Genomic DNA, 25809 nt, shown 5'->3' with positions numbered 1-25809 from the left:
TAATATCTTCTTTTGTTTTCTTTATCTAATACTGTATCTGCCTGGCACACTCTCCGGCCAGGGCTTTTCTTAAATGTGTATTTCATACACTCACAGTCTGGAAAGTTTCATACTTTTCATCTGTTTCCCTTTTAACAAAATGTTCACTGGTTCCTTCTCTTTCAAGTACTTAATTTGCTTCCCGTACAATTATTTGTCTTTGGCCTGTCTGCCAATACACACCGGTGTCCCTGCTTCCCTTTTGGGGACTCACTGGCTCTCGCTAGCATACTTCACTCTTCCCGTGGCAAGCCGGTGGCGGTCATTCGACATCTCTTCCCATCTTGCTGCCTTTGTCCCTTGCCTTCTATGCCACTCACGGCTTCTGCTGGGCTCTGCTGCTCCACGTTAGTCTCTGGTAAGGTAAATGTTGCCACTCAACACCTGCGAACACCCAACAGCCCTGCTTTTTTTCTTCTGGAGTTCCTGCAGCATGTTCCCTCTCGCGGTCCGCTTCCCTTTTTTGCCTTTTTGAGCCTGATGGCTCCACAGCACACTCTGCAGCCCCACAGTCTGTCCCGAGAGAACCAGCTTCTTCCCTCCAGCAGTGTTCCCCAGTCAGCTGTTGCTGCTGTTTAAATCTCTCGGCTATTGGTATGTGCTCACAACAACTAGAGTGCAGCCAATACTGGTGGTCTTTTCCACTCTGCATTACTCGACTCATCTTCCTCATCCAAGTATTCTTGTGGTTATGGCAATGGCAGTCCATTCTTGGTGTTTGACATGTAAAGTCTGGTTAAGTGTTCTATAAGGGCAAGTCAGCTCTGGATGACTTGTAAGTAGAGTATGAGAAGATGTTTTCACAAGTCTTAGGGGGTAAGCCAGATTTTGATGGCTAACATACAGACTTGTTAGAAGGTCTTCAGTATCCACCCTAGGTGGATGAGGGGAGGTGTAACAATATGCCAGTATGGCATTGGGTATGGATGGGATATCCTCAAGAGAGGAAAGGGAATAGCATTCCTTGTTTTTATGGTACTCTGATACTCTCCTGGAGGTTGTCTCCCCCCATGTGATCCTCCCTCACATAGTAAACCCCAGGGTCAGGATCAGGTAGCAGCTGCTGTCCCCTGGCCACATGGGGAGAGGTCAAAGCCGGGAAAGAAGTGATGCCACCATCAGATTCATCCCACAACATTGGAAAAACTGGAAATCTCTAAATCTACCGAGGACAGAAGAGGGGATAGAGGAAATGTACAAGTTAGCCACCTGGAATGTATAACAGACTGACTGAGAGACAGGGATGATATGATATGATGTGATAGTTCATTTATATAGCACCCATACAAAATGCGTTTCAAAGCGCTTCACGGCAAGGGAGGGTGCAAGGGAACATACAATGACATTCTTACAGGCCATGTTCTTACAGGCCATGAACAGTAAGGATGTGCAATTAAAGGATAGTTCCGGGACTTTTTTTTTATTGTTCCTATGGTTCGGCCATGTGTTTTTAAGCATAAATCGGTAGATCGTAGAAAACTTTCCTATGGACCTTACCCGACTTTTCGTCCATTAACGCACTCGAAAACATCCGCCATTTTATGATAATCCTATCACTTGCCGCATCGCCCTGGCTCACCTGCTTTTGCGGCACTAAATCAAATCCCCCGCCCCTGAAACAGACTTGATCAAAACATTCATATTCCCCGCCTCTATCCGTGACGTGACTGTGCTGCGTAGGCAAACGCGCCCAGGCGTCTTCTACGCGACTCCACACAGAACCAGGAAATCAACACAGATGAGCTCACACAACACAGCGCGCCACAATTGGGAATATGAAACTGTACTTTTAAATTAAACCGCAAGATTGTAAATTTGGTAAAGTACATTTATTTGACATCAAATGTTTTGAGAATATTCAGCGATTTGCATTTTTATTTGCTCACGTTCCAAAAAGTTCGTTTCGAGGCACACGATGTTCCTTTGCTGTACACAGGGTCTTAGATCATCTCACAATACAGCGCCACAATTCGGAATATGAAACTGTGGTTTAAAAGCAAACGGCAAGATTGTACATTTGGCAAAGTACATTTATTTGACATCAAATGTTTTGAGAATATTCAGCGATTTGCATTTTTATTTGCTCACGTTCCGAAAAGTTTGTTTCGAGGCACACGATGTTCCTTTGCTGTACACAGGGTCTTAGATCAATGAATTTTTATTTGCTCTCGATCCAAAATATTTCGTCTTGAGGCAAGCGATGTTCGTGTGCAGTAGACAGGGTGTTGGTTTACGATAAAATAAGCTCTTCGGTCGCACTGATAATCGCATGGCTGTTCCAACAACGAGGCACTAGGCCACCACAACGGTCTGTATGTTGCATCTAGCCGTTAGTACCGCGTAAGGGCATACTTGTACTTGGCGATCGTCCCACAAAATGGTCAGGGTGCTAACGTTGTTCACGCGGAGAAGCAACTGGCGGTTAAAAAACCCATCCGCCGGTGTCTTGTACTTGTGACACAGACAATAATGGATGATGTATCTATTTGAAAAACATAAAAAAAGGAAATTAGTCTCACCATCAGATCTTTATTAAAATTATTCATTTTATATATTAGGTCTGGAAATTATTTCATAGCTAGGACAGTGCAACTGGGTTTTATACGTCAAGGGGGGGCTGTAGGATACTGAGACAGTCCCCCAGTGCAGGGGTTGACAGGGAGTGCAGGTGGAGAGTGGAAGGGCCCAGGACAGAGGTCGCAGACAGTGGACCAGTTGTAGCAGGGGAGAGGGAGAGAGAAAGCAGAAGCAAAGAGGAAGGTTTTGAGGTGCTTCCGTAAAAGGAGACGGTTCTCCCCAAGATAGTGCGCGGTACAAAACAATATGCCACATAGAATGAACAAGTACAACTTAACCCGTCTTTAAAGCTACTGTATAGTAATTAAATTGCGGTATAAACTCATCTAAAGAGTTACTTACATTATATTTGCATTTTCCATTGTGTCTGTGCGTAGGGCAGCCCCGAAATACCACTCCTTCTATGCCGACGTTTTATTTCTTCTAATGAACGAACATGAAATGGCTTTCGTTTCTGAAATTATATTCATTATCGTTTCTTACGTGGTCCCGGCCTGTCAAGGTCAAATAACAATAGAACCTTATACTGAGTCGTGGGCCATTCTGGCACCCGAGAAAAAATCAAAGCAGCTGACCTTCACTTTGAACGAACACACATTCCTAGTTAGCTACATTCAGTGTAAGGCCGTCTTACAGGACTTGAAATGTACACTCCATCTTTGCATTTTGTCTGCGTGCTTTGCAGCCCCACAGAACCATAAATACGGAGACATTCTATATTTTTGGAAAAATCATTTATATTACTGTTTGGTTTAATTTAATGCGCAAATGAACAAGGTTGGATAGATAAACATATTCAATGGGCCTGCGACATGAGGAGACTCGAGAGAACAGACAATCAAATTACAATCATTTAAACCGTGATGTGTATTTCTCAATGAGCTCTTCTTTAGGTGGACATGGAACAGAGGCAATGTTGGGTGGCAATGCATTTGTCACCTGCACAGGTTCGTTCACAACTCCATTTATGTGCCTATCTAGGACGTCAACAATAAGTCTCTCAATAAACTCATATTGCATATCCTCAAACACTGGTTTGATCACCCATTGTTTACTTCTTTTAGTGAAGGCCTTATTGTAGCGAAGCGTCCCTAAAGTTCCGGTCGTCCTACTTTGTTGACGGCCGACATTATGGTTATGTGCCAAGACCGCTAAAAGAGTCCGATTTATCATGCCCTCCATGCCAAAATGCAATCGTTTTGGCCTGTACTTTAGGCACATATTGTGGAACACCTCCAAATCTCCTGTGTGGCAGAATTCCGTGAGTCCCCTCAAAGCTTTTGTTATAGTTTTATCAAATACAATCTTTTCAATGGCTTTGTGAGTGGGTGATGTAGGAATCAACCACTTCTTCTTCCGTGCCTCCTCTGTGGACAAATGGCCATGTTCACAATTGTGGAAATGTTGGTTCGTGTTCCAGCTGTGCACGTTTGTACAGTGTAGCATTACTGACCGCCATTTTTCCAGTAGAATTTCCAACGACCCTCCACATGTTTTTGAGCTCCACCAAAGATGGTTGCTGATTGACTTGGACCACTGTGAAATACCTTGCATATCTTTTTTTTTACCTGCAGCCGACAATTTTTTATTGATTGTTTTTGCAAGATGCCAAACGTCAAATTGGTGATTTATATTTTTGTACTCTTCTCTCATTGTCTTGGCAATTGAAACGTGTCTGTCCGTGGCTATCAGGTCAATCACCATTCCCCGCGATTGTAACTCTTGCAATGATGCTACAAAGCCAACTTTCTCCATGGCCACTGAGGATGTACTTTGTGACACCTGCACGACCACCGAACTCACAATTTTCTTACTTTCCATGTCCTGAAAGTGGTAGGTGCAGTACTTGGCTGAAAATCCTGGGCTGTCGCACTGTCCATCACCGGCTAGCCTGAACCGTTTGCCCGCGAATGTACTATCAATAGACATTTTTTCCATTCTCCAAGCTTCGCTAATGGCTGGAAATAGATAATCGGTTTGGTATTTGTAGAACTGAGTTTTCGCAATGAAATGGATTCCCACAAACTGAAAGAAAGACTCTAATTTTTTAAAACTTGAACCACTAAAAAGTGCAGCCGCTGCACAAAGTAGATTGCCTGCTGGCAGTTGTCCCAGCATGGGTTGTGCAGACCATGAGAAAGGATGATATTTTGTACAGGTGGCATGTATTTTAAGGTTAGTGCCTCGAATTGCACGAGTCACATTAATCAATGGCTCCCCACATACTTCCCCACCTACCGAATGCCCACATTTCAACCGAATAATAATATCAATCAAACAACTATCGAATACAATGAATTTGGCCTCTTTCCTTATACTGTCACTCTGCATCCCAGCTGGTTCGGCCTGTAACGTTGAGGACATGTCACTCACATGAAAGGTAGAATCTCTGATATCGTCTTCCGCTATGTTCAGTGATATTGATGGTGTTTCATTGTAATCCACTTCATTCTCTTCCATTGCAACATCTGTTCCTTCTCCGGCGATGGGTGAATAAGACAATTTCTTCAACTTTCTCGCGGTCTTAGTTTTTGCGGGTGTGGATTCTGTGAATTGATCTCCGACTGCATCCGAACTACCAGGAGGACATTCACTATCAATGGCTGGTGGTGGTATAGCTCAGTTGTCAATCACTTCATATTCTTCCCATTGGCACGATGCATCTCCAGTCTCAAGTCCCTGCCGAAAGGTTTGACAAGCAACATCTCTCGTTCGCTTCACTGTCTGTGTAGATCTAGTTCGTACACCCACTCGCAACTAGAGGACAGATTGGAAAAGGGATGTTCAGTTTAAACACAACTTACAGTATTGAACTATTAACAGTGAAAAACAACATAATATAGTGACCAGGACACTAACCTTCTTTTGCTTTCTTTTCTTTGAAACTTTCTTGCCTCGAACTTCAACATCAGGACGCTGTTGCTCCGACTCGTGTGTGCATGTCTCCACTTCCTCTTGCGCTGCAACGACTACATTTTCATGATAAGCACATCCATCACGCACTGACGCTCCATCGACTCCCTGAAACATAGAACTTTCATTAGTATGTATAATAATATCGAAAACACAAAATGTACTTGGGGACCAATACCCACGTACATCTCAATAGCAAAACACGAATGAACGCTTTGTGTAGAACATTCAAACGACAATTATTCACGCATTGTTGATCTAGTTAGATGGAACTGTCAAGATCCATACCTCGGGCTCCTCATAGACTTCCATTGATGATATTATTGAAGATGATGCTTCAGTGACTCCCTGAAACACAGTAATTGCATTAGTATGGTTTTCTATTTTGATAAAAAGAACAGAAACTTTGTGCAGGCGTGAACGGCTCATCTAAATAGACCTGCACAAATGATCAGTTGTCTAAAATAAATAATGGATATGTAAATATGATTCGATTTGCTTGATCGTTGGAAGTGTCACCACCCAGAGATCTGCATCAACTACTAGGGGTGATGTTCTTGTAGAAGAAGCTCCGTCATCTCCCTGAAACATAGTACTTGCGTTAATAAAGAAGGAAGTATAGCGGATGTAATCACGTCATATGATTTCACTTGATCGAACTGTCAGTATCCATACCTCGAAATGCATAAGAACATCAAGGGACGATGTAACTGCGGTGCACACTTCTGCAAGCTGTTGCGCCGACCCGTAACTGCATGCTCCCCCTTCTTCTTGGACTAATGCTCCATCGACTACCTGAAACATAGGACTTTCATTAGTAATGAACACAAAATTGAAAAAAGAAGACACATAGGAGGGCGACGGAACTGTCCTGAAACGTACCTCGAGCATCTGAGTGACATCAACGGTAGTCGTCAATACGTTGGACTCCTCAGCATCTCCCTGAAAGACAGTACTTGCATTATTTTGGATAACAATAATTATAACTGAAAACAAAGACTAGAGGACGAGTACAAGGGTGTACCATTAGGTAACATAATCACACGATAAATTAAAACTATTGATTTACATGCCTAAAACAAGTCAGTGGCAGAATAGCCAAGTAAGATTACCCGATAGGCGCTTGAAGTGGCTGATGACTGCAATAACGACACGGATGGAGAATCTTCCGCCTTCATATTGAGTGGATACATAAATGGGGAAATTATTGTTAGCTAATGCTACACACTACCACAAGGCCAAGAGATAAATACGTAAACTTGACTCACCAGTGGAGGGATGTGGACGAATAGAGTGGGAATAGCGGTTGAGAGCAATTTTCGCCTCGCTCGCAGTGTGTTCTTCTTTATTAGCAATGATGTGGAGTACATGTCAGAGGTAAAGTGCCTGCTGCAGATGCGGTATCGATCACCCCTCTTGTCCGCAAAGACCTCTAGGACTCTACTTTCAAGCTCAGACGGTGGATATCCGCAATATCGGACCCATTCTCTTATCTGATCTATTGTCTTAGGGAAAACATGCATTATAGTACCTTCAGATTTATTATGGGTCTTCGAAGGGCAACCGCCAATGGAACAGGCAGGCATTGTGGAAAGTTCTGAAAAGTAAAGATCAACAATTCTCTATGAATACCAATGTAAACTCAGAACATGTGACTAGTTCCTTGCATGTACTGTCTTGAACGAAAAGAAATTGGACGCAAAATGATTATGGTACATGGCTTTACCTTGACGAACAAACAGTTAGATGCAGGGATCAGAGTAGTTTCTTGTCGTAGAACAGGGAGCAGTTCACAGGTTGCAAACTGACGAGTTTCCTCGAAGTGGTCACGGAAGTTCACAGAGACGAAGAGCAGATAACCAGCACCTTCACTGGTTGACTAGCAAAGCGCAAAGAAGTGCTCATTAGAAATATGAAGTGGGTTATAAAGAATTCGAAACAGGGGTGTGTTTGTGAATGAATGACGTGTATATGTCGTGGCATTATGTGGATTGCAGGGGGCCGTCCAGCGTGAGGGGGGATGCTTGGCAGGAGACACGGGGTCTGGAGGTAGACATGGGAACAACAACCCATGCTCTATAGACCACTTTGAAGTGTACATGGTCTTTGGCACCTCTTGGCCTTTATCGCTCCCTGACTGCTCCAGTTGCCAGCATAAGTACCCCGGTGCGAACTGCCTTTGATAGGGCGGGGGGTGAATTGGGGCGGTGGTCGTGCAGACAAGACACAGGAAGACTCGTGAATGGAGACACACTTATGTGGATTGCAGGGGGGCGTCCAGCGTGAGGGGGGATGCTTGGCAGGAGACACGGGGTCTGGAGGTAGACATGGGAACAACAACCCATGCTCTATAGACCACTTTGAAGTGTACATGGTCTTTGGCACCTCTTGGCCTTTATCGCTCCCTGACAGCTCCACTTGCCAGCGCAAGTACCCCGGTGCGAACTGCCTTTGATAGGGCGGGGGGGTGGATTGGGGCGGTGGTCGTGCAGACAAGACTCGTTTGCCGCAGGGCCTCACCAAGGAGAGGCCATCTAACTGCATGTAAGAGGCTGGCTGCAGGATCTAGTACATGGAAGGCAGGGGGGTGAGTTTATAAATACCTCACCCTCCCAGGAGAATATATGGGTGCAGTTCACCCTGGAGACCCTGGATGCCTAGGCAGTTAGTCAGCAGCAGGCTGGCCTGTGGTGGCAAGGCGGCACGGGCCAGAGGTGGTCATCTCTGTACCCGGTGCCCAAAAGGATGATTTATTATCATCAACCATATTTACCTATAACCATGTTTTGTATCAATAAAATACAACGGCCTTCCTTTTATTGCCAACGCTTGAACAAATCAAAACAACCATTGTTAAAATATATATTGGGTTTTATTTTGGATCTTAATTTCAATTGAACATAAATAATAAACATTACACATTGTAAATTTGCAGTTGCAGCACATCCAGGGAAAATCCGCGGTATTGTCCACTGTCGCTGGGGAAATGTTGTCTAATGGCAAGTACCGCACAGGCAGGTATTACTCTCCGAATGCGGTGTCCGAGCCTCCCGTGAAGCCACCAAGTGAAGCAACGATAGGCCACCAGCCTGTACCACCTGTGAAAATGAAAGATACAAACTGTATTAAAATGACAAAACTTTCTTATCACTGTCGATTCAGGTAAAAAATGTCATTCTGCTTTGAAAAAAATTCTATCTAGAAAATGCACAATATGGAACCAATTTACATGCATTCGAATGATATGTAGATGTAATTTTATATGTGGGAGACGACCATGACATAGTAGTGGCATCACTGACATCACAACCAGAGTATACTTACTTGTTACTCGGATTACGCGGACGAACAGTGCCGCGAAGTTCGTGCATAAGCACCATCATCATCCTCAACACAGTCCGTGAGAGGCAGGCTTCCCTGAACTCTGGCAGCTCGGTGATGCATTGCGGACTTGGCTCGCCTTCCGAAATGTAGGCCAGGCATCCCGAGTTTTCTCGGCAGCAGCAGTTCTCCTCCTCAGTTGGCATTAGCTCGCACCGATTGCACGTGCACCAGGTGGAGACGCCGTCCATGCGACATGGTCCAGGCTCTTCATCCGTTGACTGGTCCTCCCAACTGCCGTCCGAATCCCCATCGTTTTCGCGTGCTTGCCTTTCCAGTAGTTCTTCCTCGGTGTACTCGGGCTCGTACATATACGGCATTATTGTAGCCATTATGTGGTAAAGAAAGTAAAATAATTTATAGCGGTGGTACTGGTATGTGTTCACACGGGCTACAATCAACGAAGGTAGCTGACCAGAGCACAGAAACGAGTCACAGAATACTCAAAGTAACACAGAGAGAGGAATGGATTCGAAAATCTGCTGCTGTGTGTTGTGAAACGGTCTGTTTATACTTATTGAGGAAAGAGGCGTCCTGCCATTTCCATGGCGACACTTCATTAGCTGAGGCGCAGCGATTGTTGACACGAAACGGGAAATGGGCGGTACGCGTCTGCTGATGTCAGGCTCAGGGGCGGGGGATTTGATTTAGTGCCTCAAAAGCAGGTGAGCCAGGGCGATGGGGGGAAATGATAGGATTATCATAAAATGGCGGATGTTTTCGAGTGCGTTAATGGACGAAAAGTCGGGTAATGTCCATAGGAAAGTTTTCTACGATCTACCGATTTATGCTTAAAAACACATGGCCGAACCATAGGAACAATAAAAAAAAAGTCCCGGAACTATCCTTTAACTATCGCACTCGGCCTGACGACATTTCAGATAGTGCAAGAGCTAAGACATAGATAATGAAGGGAGGGGGAGAGTGGGAAGGAAATGGAGACAGACAGACGAATACTGTACTAGGCCAGACGATATTTCTGGTAGAGCCGGAAAAAAACTGAAGGTTAGGGAGAGGGGTGCAGAAAGGGAGGGGAGGAACAAAATAAGCGGCTATCGTACTAGGCCTGACGACATTTCAGATAGTGCTGGGAGGGGGGACAAGTAAGGGGAGAGGGGAGGAGACAAATGAGGTTGCTATCATACTAGGTCCAGGGACAATTATAATAGAGTAAGTACATATAAGAAAGTAAGGGGAGGAGAGGAGGAGATAGGAAAAGGGAGAAAGGGAAAGGAGGAGAGAACAGAGAGTAAGCAGTCAAAAAGAGCAGAGAAGCAAGAGGGGAGAGCGAATACAATTGCAGAAGTCAGTAGTAACACATAATGGGCCTCCTTCCGACCCAGGCGGTAAGTTACCGCCTGGGTCGTACCTTTACCACCATGGCGTAAACTATGTTTACGCCATGGTGGTTGGCGGACTTACCGCCCCATTCCGAGGTTGGCGGGGCGGTAAGTCCCCAATCCCCATTTACCCTTCCCCATTCCCATTTTTGCCCCTTAGGGCATAATGGGAGTGGGGAAGGCGTTAATTACGCCACCGTAAATTACGGTGGCGTAATTAACAACAAGGTCCCTTAGCGCCATGGATTTTAACACCTGCTAAAAGCAGGTGTTAAATCCTCCATGGCGCTAAGGGTCCTCGGAATCAGGCGGTAAGGGTCGGCGCTGTTTACGCTGCCGTAAACCCCTTACCGCCTGGGTCGGAATGAGGCCCAATGTTGCAAGCCAGGATACAACCTGAAGATGGGAACAGCATTATTCAGGGCCACCATGAGTACAAGATGCAAAGGAAGTTCAGCATGAGAGTTGAGAAAGGGTGATGCAACGTTAATCAATGAAGTCCATAAAAGTCAAATCCAGCATTGCCCACAAGATGGTGATGGTGAAACCAGAATGTATCAGGACAGACTCCTATGAAAGTAGGCTGGAGGGGTAGCAGGGTAGAAGAATCAAGTAAAACAGACAACACCTGTGTGCACGAGGGGGCGGAGGGCACACAGAACATCATGGAGGGACCAGAGGGAGTGGGGATGGCCTGTGGGGACAGAGGGAGTAAACACATGTTGTTGCATACTTACCTGCAGTCTGAGCAGAGGTTTGGGCCCTCGGTCCTCCTGGTCCGAACAAGTCCAACATGAATTGCACTTTTTCTCCATCTGCCCTTCGTTTTGGACCCCCAAATATAGTTCTTATATGTAGTCTAAACTGACCAACGAGAACACCCCATAGGTTTTTGGGGTGGACCTGATCTTTGTGACGTCACTCTTGAATAAAAACATGTGACACAGATTCAGGAGCTGAGATTGCTGGAGAATTGTTTCCTGTATGATCCTTGTCTGTATTGGCTAATAAAAGACAGTATACTTTGCCCCATGGCTGAGCCTTCGGTTTTTGCATTGGGGAGCCTTTGATGGGCCCAAGATTCTCTGCTAGCGTGGGACATTGTGAATTTGCAAATCCCCAATTCCGCTGGTACACAGCACATGTGAGATACTAAACATTCTAAGGGCAAAGATGTGAAAGTACTTGTATGGAATGATTTGATCATAGAAAGCAAGGAGAACACTCTGAAAACAAAAGTTTCCATCATCTCCATCCGGTGTCAGACATTGTATGACCCTGGCTATATCCCCATTCCATGGAGTCCCATAGGACTGGACTGATAATACCGGTGCCGGTAATTCCAGCATTTATTTGCTGGTAGGGGCATGATTAACCTACAGCTCTCAGCTGGAGGTAAATCAGTGGTCCCACTGGCAAACTTTGTATTTTGTCGGTCCAGTAAAATTGCTGGTGCTGGAATTACCTGTTCATGGCAAGATGAAGTTGGAGCATAATGACACCTGTGACAAAGTATTAACAAGACGAGCGATTTGTGGCCTCCATCTCAGAAGACAAAAAGGTAGTCTACTTCAGTCACAGTAGATTACTCGAACTACTACATTTCTGCAGCTGGCAAGATTCATTAGGGCACCACAGAGAAGAGGACCCATGCCGTAAGGACAGGGTGCAGTTGGAGTCATATATGGAAATGGCAGAAATGCACTCCAAGTTAATAAATAATTTTGCAATGTCTTCAGAGTGCATCAGAGCACTAATTAGAAAAATACAAATGATCTGCTGTTAAGGGGCGTTAAACAGAACAATTAAGGAAATCACAAAATCATTGTGGTTATGCACATTTGGCATGTAACTAGTGTAAAGAGACTAGTAACCCAAAACCAATGCAGTAAAAATAATCCAAGAGACCAAATGATCACTGCACCGATCATGCTCGTCACGGCCAAAGAATTTACAGGTTATATAGCGGAAAACCGCAAATCAGCAAAGGTAGGTAACAATGTTATCCCACCATCCCCGTTGGCTACCATCTAGAGAACATACCGATATCCCCCTATTTTCCCTGGACCGATTGGCCACACCTTATCTAAACCCATTATCTTATTCACGTTGCCCACTACCTCTTCACCGTTAAATATAGGTAAGGGATTGGCTAATAAGTAAATTGTTACAATAATGAATCCTGGCGATCGCGTGATGTGCAACCCTCCGATTCAGACTTTCAAAGTAAAACTGGCAGGTGCAAACTCTGCTTTGATAAGACAATGGGCTTTCTCTTTAACCAGAAGCCATGGCGCCCACAAGCTAGACCCCCGGCCATGCACTGAATTAATTGGTATCACCTCTGCTCCTCCTATCCCAAATTACAGAACATTCCAGGCACGGCTCCCCCTTTATCTCCTTCAGATCCCAAGTTCCCAGTAATGACATGACCAGGGCACCACTCTTAAGTCTGAATTTCAGGGATTTATTTGCTTTGGTTATGCGTCTAATTGTAATTCAAATGGGATGACCGCTCCTTGGGTGAGAGCAGTAGTGCTCTACATTTTTACCTGGCCTATTGGCATCCCAAACCCTCATGCCCCATTCTCGTGAATTTGTCCTTCAAAGCGTGCATCCCTACCTGCCCTCCCCATAACTAACATTCCATTCCCAACAAATTCAGGCACTGCAACTGGATACAGTTAGCATTTATCTGTGCAGCGCAGGTGCCTCTGACCTTGGATTCTCTCTTAGGGGTTGGAAACAGGATTTGTCTTGTGACTAAGCTAAACAGAGCCTCAGCAAATCCAATATGGTGGCACTCCTGCCATGCTAACCCACTGACCTAGTACCTTTCTGACTCCATCTTCCACCTGTTTCAGCTCTTCCACCTGTTTCAGCTCTTTCTTCACCCCTCACTGAAATACATAACTTTGTATACAATTCCTAAACACATGGCCTATAACATTGCCCCATCTATAACATCTGCAACTGCAACATTAATATATTTGTTGCTCCTTCTGTTTTACTATTTGTGGGTATTTAATTTGTGTCAAAACTAACTACAAGTGATTTGTGCGCCTTATGCTGAACAAAACACGCCCTGCTCACACTGTGATACGTGCTAATAGGTTTTTCTTAGCCTGAACCATTTTGCTTGGCTGGGACGCTGTAAGTGCATCCCAACACTAGATAAAATAATTTTGTGGATGCCAGTGCGTAAGGGCTGGTCACAGTGTTAATGCAAACGATACAGTCTTTACCTTAGTTCCTAAATCCATGATAGAAATGAACTGTCATAGAGAGTGAAATGCTGACTGAATGTGAGCTCCAGATTTACCTCAAGCATTTTGTAAACATCCTGACACTGCAGACCTCAGAAAACAGGTTTCTGAAGCTAGCCCACCTCGCACCCAAGATGCAGGAATGCCAGTATTTCATTGAGCACGATAAGATGAATGGACCTCCTGTCCTGTGGCAGTTTTGGGGAACCATTATGAAAATATATCTTAAAATGGGATATGCTGTAGTCAGCCTTTCAGGCATGCCACACCATATGAACTAGACAATCACCAAGCAAGCTTGGGAAGAACACAGGCGTGCCTTATACAGCATCATTTGCATAGTGCTGAAGAATGTGACAAGAAAAGGGCAGAAGAGAGGAATTTGACACTAATCCTATTCACCTACCACAACATAGATGTATTACATGGAAATGGGAAGCTTCTGCGGAAAGCATGTAAGATATTGGCACCCATTGCAGCTCAGAAGAAGGTAAACTGTTTGGCAAACAAAGGTAATTTGCAGAAACACTACTAGTCGTCAGGCTTGGCCGATGACGTGGGGAGGCTTGTGGCTTTATGCACTGTGTGCTGTGAAATCCTCAAAAGACTAAATACAAGGTCTGCTCTGCTCTTGAATGTGGAGTGGGAAGACAAAGTATTGAAGGTAGTTGAGATGGACTCCGTAAGGCATTAAGAAAGCATGACTTGACCACAGAGTTAGGCAACAGTACTTGTATATGTAAATCGGGCAAACATACAATTATCTCCACCAAAGCAGCCATTCTATTCTTCAGGGCATATATCACAGGCAGTAATCTCCTTACCAAATAGTGAAAAGCAATGGTGTCTGAAAACAGAGCCCAGTTCTAGTTAAACTATGGCCTGAAAGAGCACCTTGAAGACACGAAGTGTATGAATGTATTTGACTCCCATACAACCACATATGAATGTTTGTTACTCAGATCCTAAAAATTGGGACATGCAGTCCAGTTCTTTCATTATAGCATTGATTAAGACAACTAATGATGTCACATGAAAAATTGCACTTGTAACGGTGCAAATGTTTTCGAATATGGCCCCAATGTTTTTTGCACCAGTGTAAACTTTCTAATGTCTGGTCCCTGAAGTATCTCGAGCTCTGCATGTGAGTCCGTTTCTAGGTGTTCTGTGTTGCAGGGCATAGAGGCATTCCTATCTGAAAGGGAGCCTTGTGTGCCTGTGGTTGAGGTATGTTCAGAGAGGTGTTAAAGTGCCATGCATGGCTGGCTTGTTTGTTGGAAGCATTTAAGCATCTCAGTGCAGGAGCAGTCACAGAGCTTGATGGGTAAATTGTTGAGGGAAACAGACAATCTTGAGGCCATATGTAGCAGATCATCTCAGGCATGAAAAGGGCATGGAAGGCACAACAAGTAATTGCTTGATATAGCAACACAGAGAAATTACTTAACATGGCCTCTCCAGACATCTCTCATTTAACTTTTTTACTTTACTTTTGTAAAACTGTGTCTCCCTTTCTCTCCCTCTCTCTTTCTCTGCATCTCTCTCAGAGATGGATTGTCTCTTGTGTGCAAAAAGGAGCTGATAAATCGGCAGATAAGGGTAGAGGGCAGTGTTGAAACTCCACTCAATACCATAAGGATTATGGGAGGCTTGAACATTTGGCAACAAGAAAGGTCTGCCTGAGGTCTCATAAACCCCAGCGCTCATTTCACGTTCCTTATTATGTTGATAGGCAGACTTAGAGGCATCTCAAACAACTTCCTCAAGTGCAGTGCTGAGTACCCAGATGGGACTTACTCCCACCAGGGCAATGCCCAAATAGAATTAGTCTGGCCCAAGCTACTCCTCAACGATGAGGCTCAACAAGGCCGAGACATGCCTGGAGATGCTTGTGTTCTCATGCAGAAGTAATGTGACCAAGCAATTCGGGCTGGACTACCCCTTTCAGGTTGGTACCAAGCATGATTTGCATATGGGTTATCCCCTTTTGTAATGCCTTGGCAGCAAAGAATGAGGGTCTGGTGGGTTGCTCAGAGCAATGCCAGAGGTTAAGATTCATTCTAAACCTTCCAGTCATCATCTTTTTTGTTGTGCAAATAGAATTGGTCAAGCATTCGTCAAATGATCAGGACAGGAGCCTACTCCCAATGCTTGCCACAAGTCTCAAACCTCACTCACACAGCACAAACACATTAGCACAATACCAAAATGAACTTCCCCCTCACCCACCTACCTGCTGTTGAGTCAACTCTAAAACATATTTTTCAGGATGATGGTTTTTCATGATTGGATGAGAAGCAGGAAACGTAAAAGGTGGAGTATGGGTTCCTCAAAGGTCCCCATGAAGTGGGGGTGCCCCATCCCTTGACTAAAGGGGGTGTGCATTGGGTGCACAAAGATGAAAAGACGTATGCTAAGAGTAAATGGAAGGTGATTGGGACAGGGAGGGATAGGATTGACAGTCCAATGAGCAGGAATTCTCAAATAAACACTATCTCTGTCTCTTTACTAGACACTGCTCTGTGCAGGAGCTCCTTTGTGAAAAAGTTTGAGAAGGAATAATGGCAAGAACAAGTATGAATAATGTATCTAATTTGAGGGTTGTACTTCCAGATATGCAGAGGATCTATTTAATACAGAAGTTGTGAACTGTCCCCAAAGGGGATTTTTGTAGCAGGAGGGACCTGGCTTACCCATCAACAGCCATTTGCACTATAAAGTTGGGGATCAGGGAGAGGCGATGCCTCTCTGGGTGAAGATGGGGTTGTCTGATTTGTACACAAAAATTCACCACTTTACACAATTTGGTGTGAGTTTGAGAGATGACTCTAAAATGTGTGTTTGAATTGTTTTGAAGCTATTTAAAAAAGACAAAATCAGGCAATTTCCTGCCTTCCCATGACAACACAGCAACATTTTAAAGTCAGAATTTGTTTAATCATTCAGAAGGTGCAAATGAATACTTCTCAAGGCAGTTAGGTATTGCTCGCCTGTCCAATGGGAGGCAACAGCCCTTCCCACCCTGCCTCAAGAGAACCTCCACGTGTGGCTATGATAGGTAGAAAAGATAGAGCTGCTCCCCATATACTGGGAAGGACGGGTCCTTGTCAGTAGGATTCCTTATCATAGGTTTACCAACAATAAGAATTCTTAGAAATCTCTAGGCAACCACACTTCCTTTCACTCTCTGGTGTCAGGAAAACCTCTCTGCAGTAGAAAGAAACAACACAACATACCTCGGGTCATCACAAAGGTAGTCAGTACTTCTTTAGTTTTTAAGTCATCAATGGTAAGATAAAGAATAATCCAATCATCAAACTACATTTCCATGACATATAAGTGACCTCGAGCTCAGCCAAAAAGTAGTTGCAGGGACACAGCTCTGTTTGTGTCGGAATGATTTATACCAGAACCAGATCCTGCTCTCTCAGCATTCATGGCTCATGGGCAGCCTCTATAGACTTTTGGGCAGAAGTCGGGCAAAAGCCTTTTAAGTGTAAGTCAGGCATATGAGAACCGTATCGAGTGCGGTGGCTCCCATGCCCACGAGAGTTTCTGCATCGGTTGAGTACGTTTTGTCTGAGTGATGGACCTTGCACGAGGACAGGGCTGATCCCTAGCAATACAATGCACTGACACCTATTTCAGCCCCATTTTCTAAAAGTCTTCCAATTGCCTTCTTGATTTAAATATGACTCATATTATCAATGTACTAAACTAATTCTACTTTCAGAGTCTTTGGTGATTTCCAATTTGTTGAGAGAATGTACTTCTTAACCGAAAATGTTGTCTTAACCCATATGGCAATGACACTGGGGCACATTGATTTATTTGGCAGATCATTGCATTCTTGATGAACAGAATGTTACCAGAGCCATTCTTTGAATCATGTCCCCACAAATAACATGGACAATCCAACAACAGATGTTTGCATGTTCCTGCTTTTTTGCATTTCCAACAGATATTGCTATCCTATTGCTTAAGCATCCACAATGTGTCTCTTATGACAGAGTCTAGAAAGAAAGAAATTGCAATTATTTACTAACAAAAAAGGTTGCACCATAAGAGCCGGTAAATATTAATTTAAGCTCCTGGATGAAGTTGTTGGCATCTCATCATGAAAACGCTAGAGATAGAACCATGCTCATAAATGTATTGCTATAAGATTGCGCATGTTTCGGTACCTTGGTAGTAGGTCAGACTTGAAGCATTGTGTCTCCTATAACTCACAAGATATATATAATTCTATGGAAATAAATTTGCAGAACTCTATGGAACGACCCCAATTATTTCTAACAAGCAACTTTCAAAGTTAGTCTACAGAAAATTGCAAACACGCTTTAGGAAGAATCACTCAAGTGTGGACCCTAACATTTCCTTTTTTGTATATGCCCCGCTTGACCGCACTATTGTTTCCTTCTGTCTCCATTGTATTCCTTTTCACCTCACCCGACTACATTGCTTTAAAAGGTACTTTAATAGATTGACTTGAGACAATAGTTACTTACTGCTGGACTCTTGAGCCTGTGTAGAAGGTAGGACTGAAAAGAGCTGTCTGCTGTAATTGAAGCAACAGTCTTTTAGGCCCATATGATTGAATAAACTGCTGTGTATGGTACAATTGGTACGCTAAGAAAGCGTGGATGGCGAGACGATGAGAGGAATGTATGCACCCCTCAGTGGTAGGCATTCAAGGAGAGCTCATAATGTGATGCATTAACTGAATGTTGATTTCAAAGAAGGTCTAGATATGAATAAAAAGATATATTGTGTGCATGGCTGATGGATATTCTGCCAGAAAGACTAGTGCGAGGTTACAGAATGTTCTTAGGTTTTGAATCTGTCAGCTGACTAGTGACTCATAAATGTGAGAGCTCTACAGGGCGAGTCAGGTTAGAGCAGTTTTTCCAGGTGTACGATGCTGGTATCTTGTCTTGTAAGATAACAATAAAGCGGTCTCTGTTTGTCATCACCCAAAATTGATGTGTCAGCCTAATTTCTTCAACATACGTATCATGCAAAAGTAACTATCACTCTTGTTTGTGGGTTGTACTAAATATAACTTACATCCGAGGTTTTGACACACAGTACACATTTTCAGCCTATGCTTCCTAGCAAATGTCAGTGTCTTACCTTATGTACAAAATATACATTTGATATTTTAATAACATTTACTGTTTCAATCATTTTATAATATTATAACTGAGCTTGCTCTGATGCTCTTGCTTTTTCTGGTGTTTACATTGTGACCCCGTCTGAAATTATGTCTCTATGGAGGGCATTTTAGAAAGAAATCCCAATACTAGCATAAGCACTGTAACATAGATAACCAATCAGCTATGTCTTTTTCTTATATGTGACTGTAAATTGCGATTTCATAGATTAGACGGATATTTTTATGTTGGTTGCATTGTTAAATTGTGCAGGATTTGGATTCTGTAAAGTTATATAGATTTGAAACACTTTTATGTATACTCATTGGGCCACATCATAGATATTTGAGGGAAAGCACCTGAGTTAAATTATAATAAATATATCTTAATTGTTGTATATGGCTTCCATGGGCAACCCTTAGCAACTATTTCCGCTTTTGAATGCTGTACCCTTCTACTGTGACATAATAGCAGAGGAGTATTCAATTCACAATCAACTGCTGCAACATCAAAGCTGGGGGTATTGTATTTTCTCTTCCAGGTAATTTCCATTACATTTTTATGGTTGCTGTGGTGAGAGAGGATATCCCCAAAGTGGTAGTTGTGTATTTTCGGTATAGTTCCCCCAAGCTTCCATCTCCACCTCTGGAATGCCGGTCCATCAGAACAGTGTAGGGGCTGGAAAAGGGCCACAGGGATGCCACCCAAAAGATGCAATTATAGATTGTTAGCTTTTGACTGCAGGCTGTATTCTACTAAGAGACATCATTGACATCTCAAGCTTCACCCTCATTCTCTATCAGATGTCATTCATACATCCCTTTAGTTGTTAGCTACCAATCTTTAATTCCATATGTATTAGGTTGATGTACGTAAGGAATGCAAGAGTTCATTGACAATATTCAGCGTTAATTTAAATGTGAAATGTTGAGTGAAATCCACTTATCAAATTATTAAATTTAGAGATTCTATTACTTTTGGGCACAGGGAGAAATTGGCAGAGAGATGTACATTATTAAACAAGGTGAAGTTCAAGTTCTTGGTGGACCTGATGGCAAAACAGTCCTTGTCACCTTGAAAGCGGGAGCTGTTTTTGGAGAGATCAGGTAAGAATGTTGCATATCTCTCAAATAAATGCTGGAAATTGTGCACGTATTAATGGTATGATCTAGCTTCAGTCATCCTCATCCTTCGTTTAATTTGTCCTACTTACAAACAACATTTGTATTTTATACTTGATGTCAAAATCCTAAAAAACAAGCTCCTCAAAGAGACGCACACAATCACAGAGGTGTATGGATGTAGAAAACCCAGAAAAACCCCTATAGAAAACAAGCATTGGCATTGCCAACAGTTTTGCTTTTGTGTCGGCATGGGAAAGGGATTTGCCAGGCACTGCTGTAATGGTTTTAAACTGGCCATCAATGGTAGCAGATGTAAAATGGTACAAGTCCCTGGGTATGTTATAGCAGTGCCTGATGAATGCCTAGTACATATACAGAAGCCAAAACTGTTGAACTGTTGTATTTGCCAATGCTTGTTTTGAATAGGGCTTCCGTGAAGGACATGCATAGTGCTTATAAATCGAGTGGTTGAAGGCAGACCTGGTTAAAGCATTTTTATTACACCAATATCATGTTTACAGCTCCAATTAATCATTATAGACTGCTTTGAAAAACACTGCCAGGCACTTTGAGCACAAAGTTTGATGGGAAGGCTAAATAAAGACAGCTGAAAGAGATCCCAGGAGGATGCGTTTTGGGCGGGGAGAGACAGGAAGTGGGTGAACTGGCCATAGAAATTAGCATGGCTGTAGGCAGTCAATGGGTAGGTAAATATTGCATTCTATTGCATTGTATCATCATTTATATAGTGCCCCTTTCCCAAATTGTATGGCCTCAATGCACTTTGTGGTTGGAACGCCCTCTGTGGACGCAGACCATGTGTAGGAGGTTCTAAGAGTTTAAATTAAAGATGCGTGTGTGAGTTTTCGCGGGTTAGGAACTAGGTGGGCTGGCTTGGCTGCAGTAAGCAACCTGGAGGTCAGGCACGTGGGTGGGTGCTGTTGGTGGTTTGGGATAGAGTTTTAGTGCTGGAGATTCAATGTATGCCGAGCTAGACTGAATTGTTTTTCATTGGTCTTCGCTGTATATTAGTGGCAGCGGTGTTGAGGTACGTTAAGGTTTTCAGTGTGGACGGCTACGAGTGCTGCTAGACCGGAATAGCATAGCCATAGCTGCATTGTAAGGTGCATGGATGGGTGGCCGTGCCTGTGGCTTGTGTCCACAGACGTGTTGTAAGGTATACGTACCGTAGGCTTAGCAGGGGTTCGACTGCTATGTTCTTTTTCTTGGTCCAGTGTGATTGGGTGGTCTCGCTATTCGTCGTCACCCTGAAACAAAAGTCTGAGCAGAGGGAGAGGGCCCGGAGGGATGATGGGGTTGGGGAATGGGGGGCTAACCAGGCCTTGGCCAACTGGTCAGGGTATTAGGAGTGGGTTTGGGGTACCTGGATATAGGGAGAAGGTGGGTGCACCTAGAAGGGTGTACCACATTAGACAGTAAGGTACAATAGCAGATGAATTTGGGGCATCTGGTTAGAGGGAGGGAGGCCCGAAAGGGCATACAGCATCAGACTGCAATGCTGCAGCCTCCATGCTTCGGACACCTGGGTAGAGGGACACCTAGGTTTGGGACACCTGGATAGTGCCAATATGGGCATACAACAGTATACAGTGAAGTACAGTAGCACCTAGTTTGGGGACCTCTGGGTAACGCCTAAACGAGCATGCAACAGTAGACAGTGAAATACAGTAGCACCTAGATTTGGGACACCTGGATTGCGGGAGAAGCATCTAAATGGGGATACAACAGTAGACAGTAAAATATAGTAGCACCTGGGCTTGGGACACCTAGATAGCGGGAGCAACTTCTAAATGGAGAAACAACAGTAGACAGTAAAATATAGTAGCACCTGGGTTTGGGACACCTAGATTGGGACAGCTGTATAGAGGGAGAGGGACCTAAATTGGCATATGACAGTGGTCAGTAAAATACTGTCGCACCTAGATGTGGGACAGCTGGATAGCGCCTAAATGGGCACACAGCAGTAGACAGTAAACTAGAGTAGCACCATGATTTGGGACACCTAGATAGATGGAGAGAGGCCTATATGGACATACAACAGTAGATAGAGAAATGCAGTAGCGCCTAGTTTTGGGACACAAGGAAAGCGCCTAAATGGGCATACAACAGTAGACAGTAAAATATAGTAGCACCAGAATTTGGCCTGGATAGTGGAAGAGAGGCCTGATTGCCATACAACAGTAGACCGTGAAATGCAGTATCACCTTGAATTGTGAGACCTGGAAAGAAGGTGAAGTGCCTAGATGGGGTTATAGCGATGCAAGCAGTAGCTATACGTTTTTGGATACCAGAGGGTAAATGCCTTTTGCTGCAAGTACAACAGTGGACAAAGTGCCTAGATGGGAGATGTTTCTACCTGACCCAATCTGACTGGACTAACACTAAACACTGCGAGATATGGCTGATTAACACAATCAGTCTAAATGCGGGATATGGCTGACAAACACAATCGATATAAATGCGAGATATGGCTGGCAAACAAAATGTGACTCATACTAAACTTCACAATTCTATCGAAGTGTGACGCATGGCTACACTTCAAAATGTATCTAAGTGTGACGCACACCAGACTTCACAATTCTATCTAAGTGTGATGCATATTAAACTTCACAATTCTATCTAAGTGTGACACATATTATATTAAACTTCATAATTCTATCTAAGTGAAGTTCATGACGACTTCACAATTCTTTGTAAGTGTGACACATGGCTAAACTTTCCAATTCTATCTAAATGTGACACATTGCTAATCTTCACACTCTATCTAAGTGTGACACATATTAAACTTCATAATTCTATCTAAGTGTGGCGAATGGTTAAACTTCACCTGGCCATGTTGAACGGGATATTATATTGTGCCTCATTATTATATATATATATATATATATTGGCCTAAGCCCAGTCGCTCTACGAAGAAATCCACGTTGCAAAGTTCTGACCTTAGATCGATTTAGCCTCCATTTTAGGTTCATCCGCCATTTTTATTCTCACTCCAAAGTCCAAGTGTGTTCTAAAATGGTGGACAGTGTTCTTCTGTTTGTAACTTGGCCGTCTCAACCTCTACATGAAGTTAATGCCTAAACTGCCCGCAGGCCAAATGTTAGGGTCATGTAAGGAGACCTTGTCCTTCGTTAGCCTGTAGATCGAGGATTACCTGTGCCAACTAAACTGATCTGCGAGCATATATTAAGCACAATGTTGTTTAAATACTGAATGTGAACACTTGTTGAACTACATTGTATAAAACATGTACGAAGGCTTAATGTTAAATCTGAAGATACACTGTTGCCATTGTGATTTATTTGTATATAAACTGGGAATAATCCATAAGCATATAGATGAATAAATTAGAAGTGAACGCGGCACGAACCCCTAGCCCTAGGAATAAATAACCTGTAGATGGGCTGGACATCATGTTACAAATTGTATAAAAGAGTGAATGTTCTGATGTACAGTCCCACCCACTTCTCACACCGACAGGGCTGGTATTCGCTGTGATGTACTGAGGGCCAGATGTTCCTTTGAAAACTGTTCAGTGGTAGAATTAAGATCTGTGTATCTTTGTAAGCCTGTGTTTGGTGTATTTCCTTTTGTGGTACTCAGCCTCGATATTCTCTTTTTGCTTTTACATCCAGAGGGTGACTCCTAAATTTGGGCACAACATTAAATGCAAAACACCTAAAGGTTGGTACCGAGCAGTGATAGAAATAATATATACCTGCTGGCTAATTTTAGTATTGTAAGTTATTTAGGTAAGAAGAGTGGCAGGGCTTTTGGAATACAGTGATTGCTGTACTCCCCACCCAGATCACACTTACTTTGTCAGTTGCTGCTGTCTGATGGCTGGCTACTGGCTTCTCAGGTGAAAACTGGTCAACGCGGTCTGCAGATGTCCTTTGCCTTGGGGTCCTTCGCTGAACAGGGCTGAAACAGGCAGTGGGGCTGACTGCGGTAGTAAAGTAGGGCCAAGTGCCCAATTAGTGGCAGGCAGAGGTAGAGAGCAGGGGAGGAACAGCAGGTCAGGAAGCAGGGGAATACACTTTGTAAGCCGTGCGGCTGCTGGATGGATGGCAGCAATGCAAACACAATATATAGCACCAAGCACAGATGAAAGCAGTGCTAGAGTCCTACCATGTGCTACAGCCAGCAGATATTAAGAGTTTAGCACCACAGTGTTCAGAACACCCACACAACAACGGGCCAAAAGCCCAATCAGAATCAGGGGCAGGCAGAGGGAAGGAGCAGGGACGAACAAGGGGTCAGGAAGCAGGGGAATACACTTTGAAAGCCGTGAGGTGGCTGGATGGATTCAAGCAATGACAAAAAATATATATATATATATATATATAGCGCCAAGCACAGATGGAAACAGTGCTAGAGTTCTACCGTGTGCTACGGCAAGCAGATAGTAAGAGCTGAGCTGAGCACCCAGTTCAGTACACCCACACAACAACATGCCAAGTGCCCAATCGGTCGGGGCAGGCAGAGGGAGCGGGGAGGAACAAGGAGTCGCGAAGCAGGGGAATACACCTTGAAAACCGCGAGGCGGCTGGATGGATTCATGCAATGCAAAAAAAGTATATATATAGCGCCAAGCACAGCCAAACAATACCTACAATCCTTGAGTCCCTCCTCATATGCAAGTGTTTCAGCTTATAGGTATCACTTTAGCACCCCTTCATAACATTGTACTTAGGTAAATTCTTGGATTTACCAGGTAAAGCCCCCCTCTTACCTGCAATTCCCTGACCCTTGTCACACAGTGTATACTGCATCCATTTTAGAGAGAGAAAGAAAGAGGGAGAGAAGGAGAGAGAAGGAGATATCTGCAGAGGACACTGTGAGGAGTTTGAAGGGGTCACGGGGAGCTGTTTTCATCTATCTAACTATCTATCCATGGAGCCGTCTATCTATCTGTACAGCCGTAGCTATCTATTTAAGCAATAAGCCCCAAGCCGCGGGGGCATTACCGAGTCAGATAATGCCCTGGGGCCCATAGTTACAGGCTCTGGGGCATTACCTGACTCTGTAATGCCCCTGTGGAGAGGGGCTTATTTCTATTAGTACCCCAGCCCGCAAGACCCACGTGCTAATAGCATTATTTTTCTGTTCTGAAACGCTGTGGCGTTTTGGTACAGAAAAAGAAAAATGACAAAAAAATGGCTGCCGGGGAGGGGAAAACAGAGTCCGATTTCCCTTTCCATGGCGGCCATCGGGAGCAAACACGCGGGGGACAGAAGTGTTCCCAGCGCGTTAGCTCTTGAAAAAGGACCAAAAAGAAGGTAAGTGAGGTTGGGAGGGTGGGTAGGGGATTGTTTGGAGGGGGAGAACACACCTAAATCCCCGGCGGGGAGGATGGCAGTCTCCAGCCCTGTGGTGTCTCAGAGCAGGGATTACCCCCTTCCGAGCCTCCTCATTGACTGAGGGGCTGGCACCCACCCCCCCCCCCCACCAGGGATTTGAAGGAAGTTTAGCATTCTGCATCAGGTAAAGCCCCAGCGTGGGCCAATCAAATTGTGTGTAACAATCTGATTGTCTCTCGCCGGGTAGTACAGCCAAACAACACAAATCCATCATCATATGTCATCTGCATTGAAAAGCATTAGAGACCCTCATTCAAAGCCCCTATTTGAAGCTCTTATGTTAAAGCTCTTATTTTAATGACAATAGTTTCAGATTAAAGGTTGCACTTTCAGTGCCATCTAGTAGCCAAAACTAAAAAGGCCTGTGATTTCAGATCAGGTATGCCATGATACATAACTGCATCATCGGTCTGCCACACCCGCACCCTATCAAACGATTCTGTCTTTATGCCTGTGGCATATGTAAAAATGTACATCTCTTTGGATCCGGTCTGCTCTAAATTGGGAACAGAAAAAGTATACATTCAGTCTTTTTTGGAAAAAACAAACTCTTTCAATTTCTTGAAGCTAAATTGATGAATTTCACCCTAAAAAATGTCATTCTAATCACCAAAACTGTGCTGCAAAACAGC

General features: G+C 43.9%; 1 protein-coding gene across 2 annotated transcripts in view; it reads left to right on the top strand.

Moving 5' to 3' along the window:
- CNGB3 (cyclic nucleotide gated channel subunit beta 3) overlaps window positions 1-25809 on the top strand; it is a 1205394-nt gene that overhangs the window by 1028634 nt on the left and 150951 nt on the right. For both annotated transcript variants that reach the window (XM_069621307.1, XM_069621308.1), the window contains exon 16: window positions 19657-19775. In XM_069621307.1, coding sequence (XP_069477408.1) covers window positions 19657-19775 — 119 coding nt within the window. The remainder of the gene's footprint in view (window positions 1-19656; window positions 19776-25809) is intronic.

Source organism: Ambystoma mexicanum, chromosome 5q, assembly GCF_040938575.1.
Source record: "Ambystoma mexicanum isolate Mex_15411 chromosome 5q, UKY_AmexF1_1, whole genome shotgun sequence".
Lineage (NCBI taxonomy): Eukaryota > Metazoa > Chordata > Amphibia > Caudata > Ambystomatidae > Ambystoma > Ambystoma mexicanum.
This window is presented reverse-complemented; position numbering and strand designations above follow the sequence as displayed.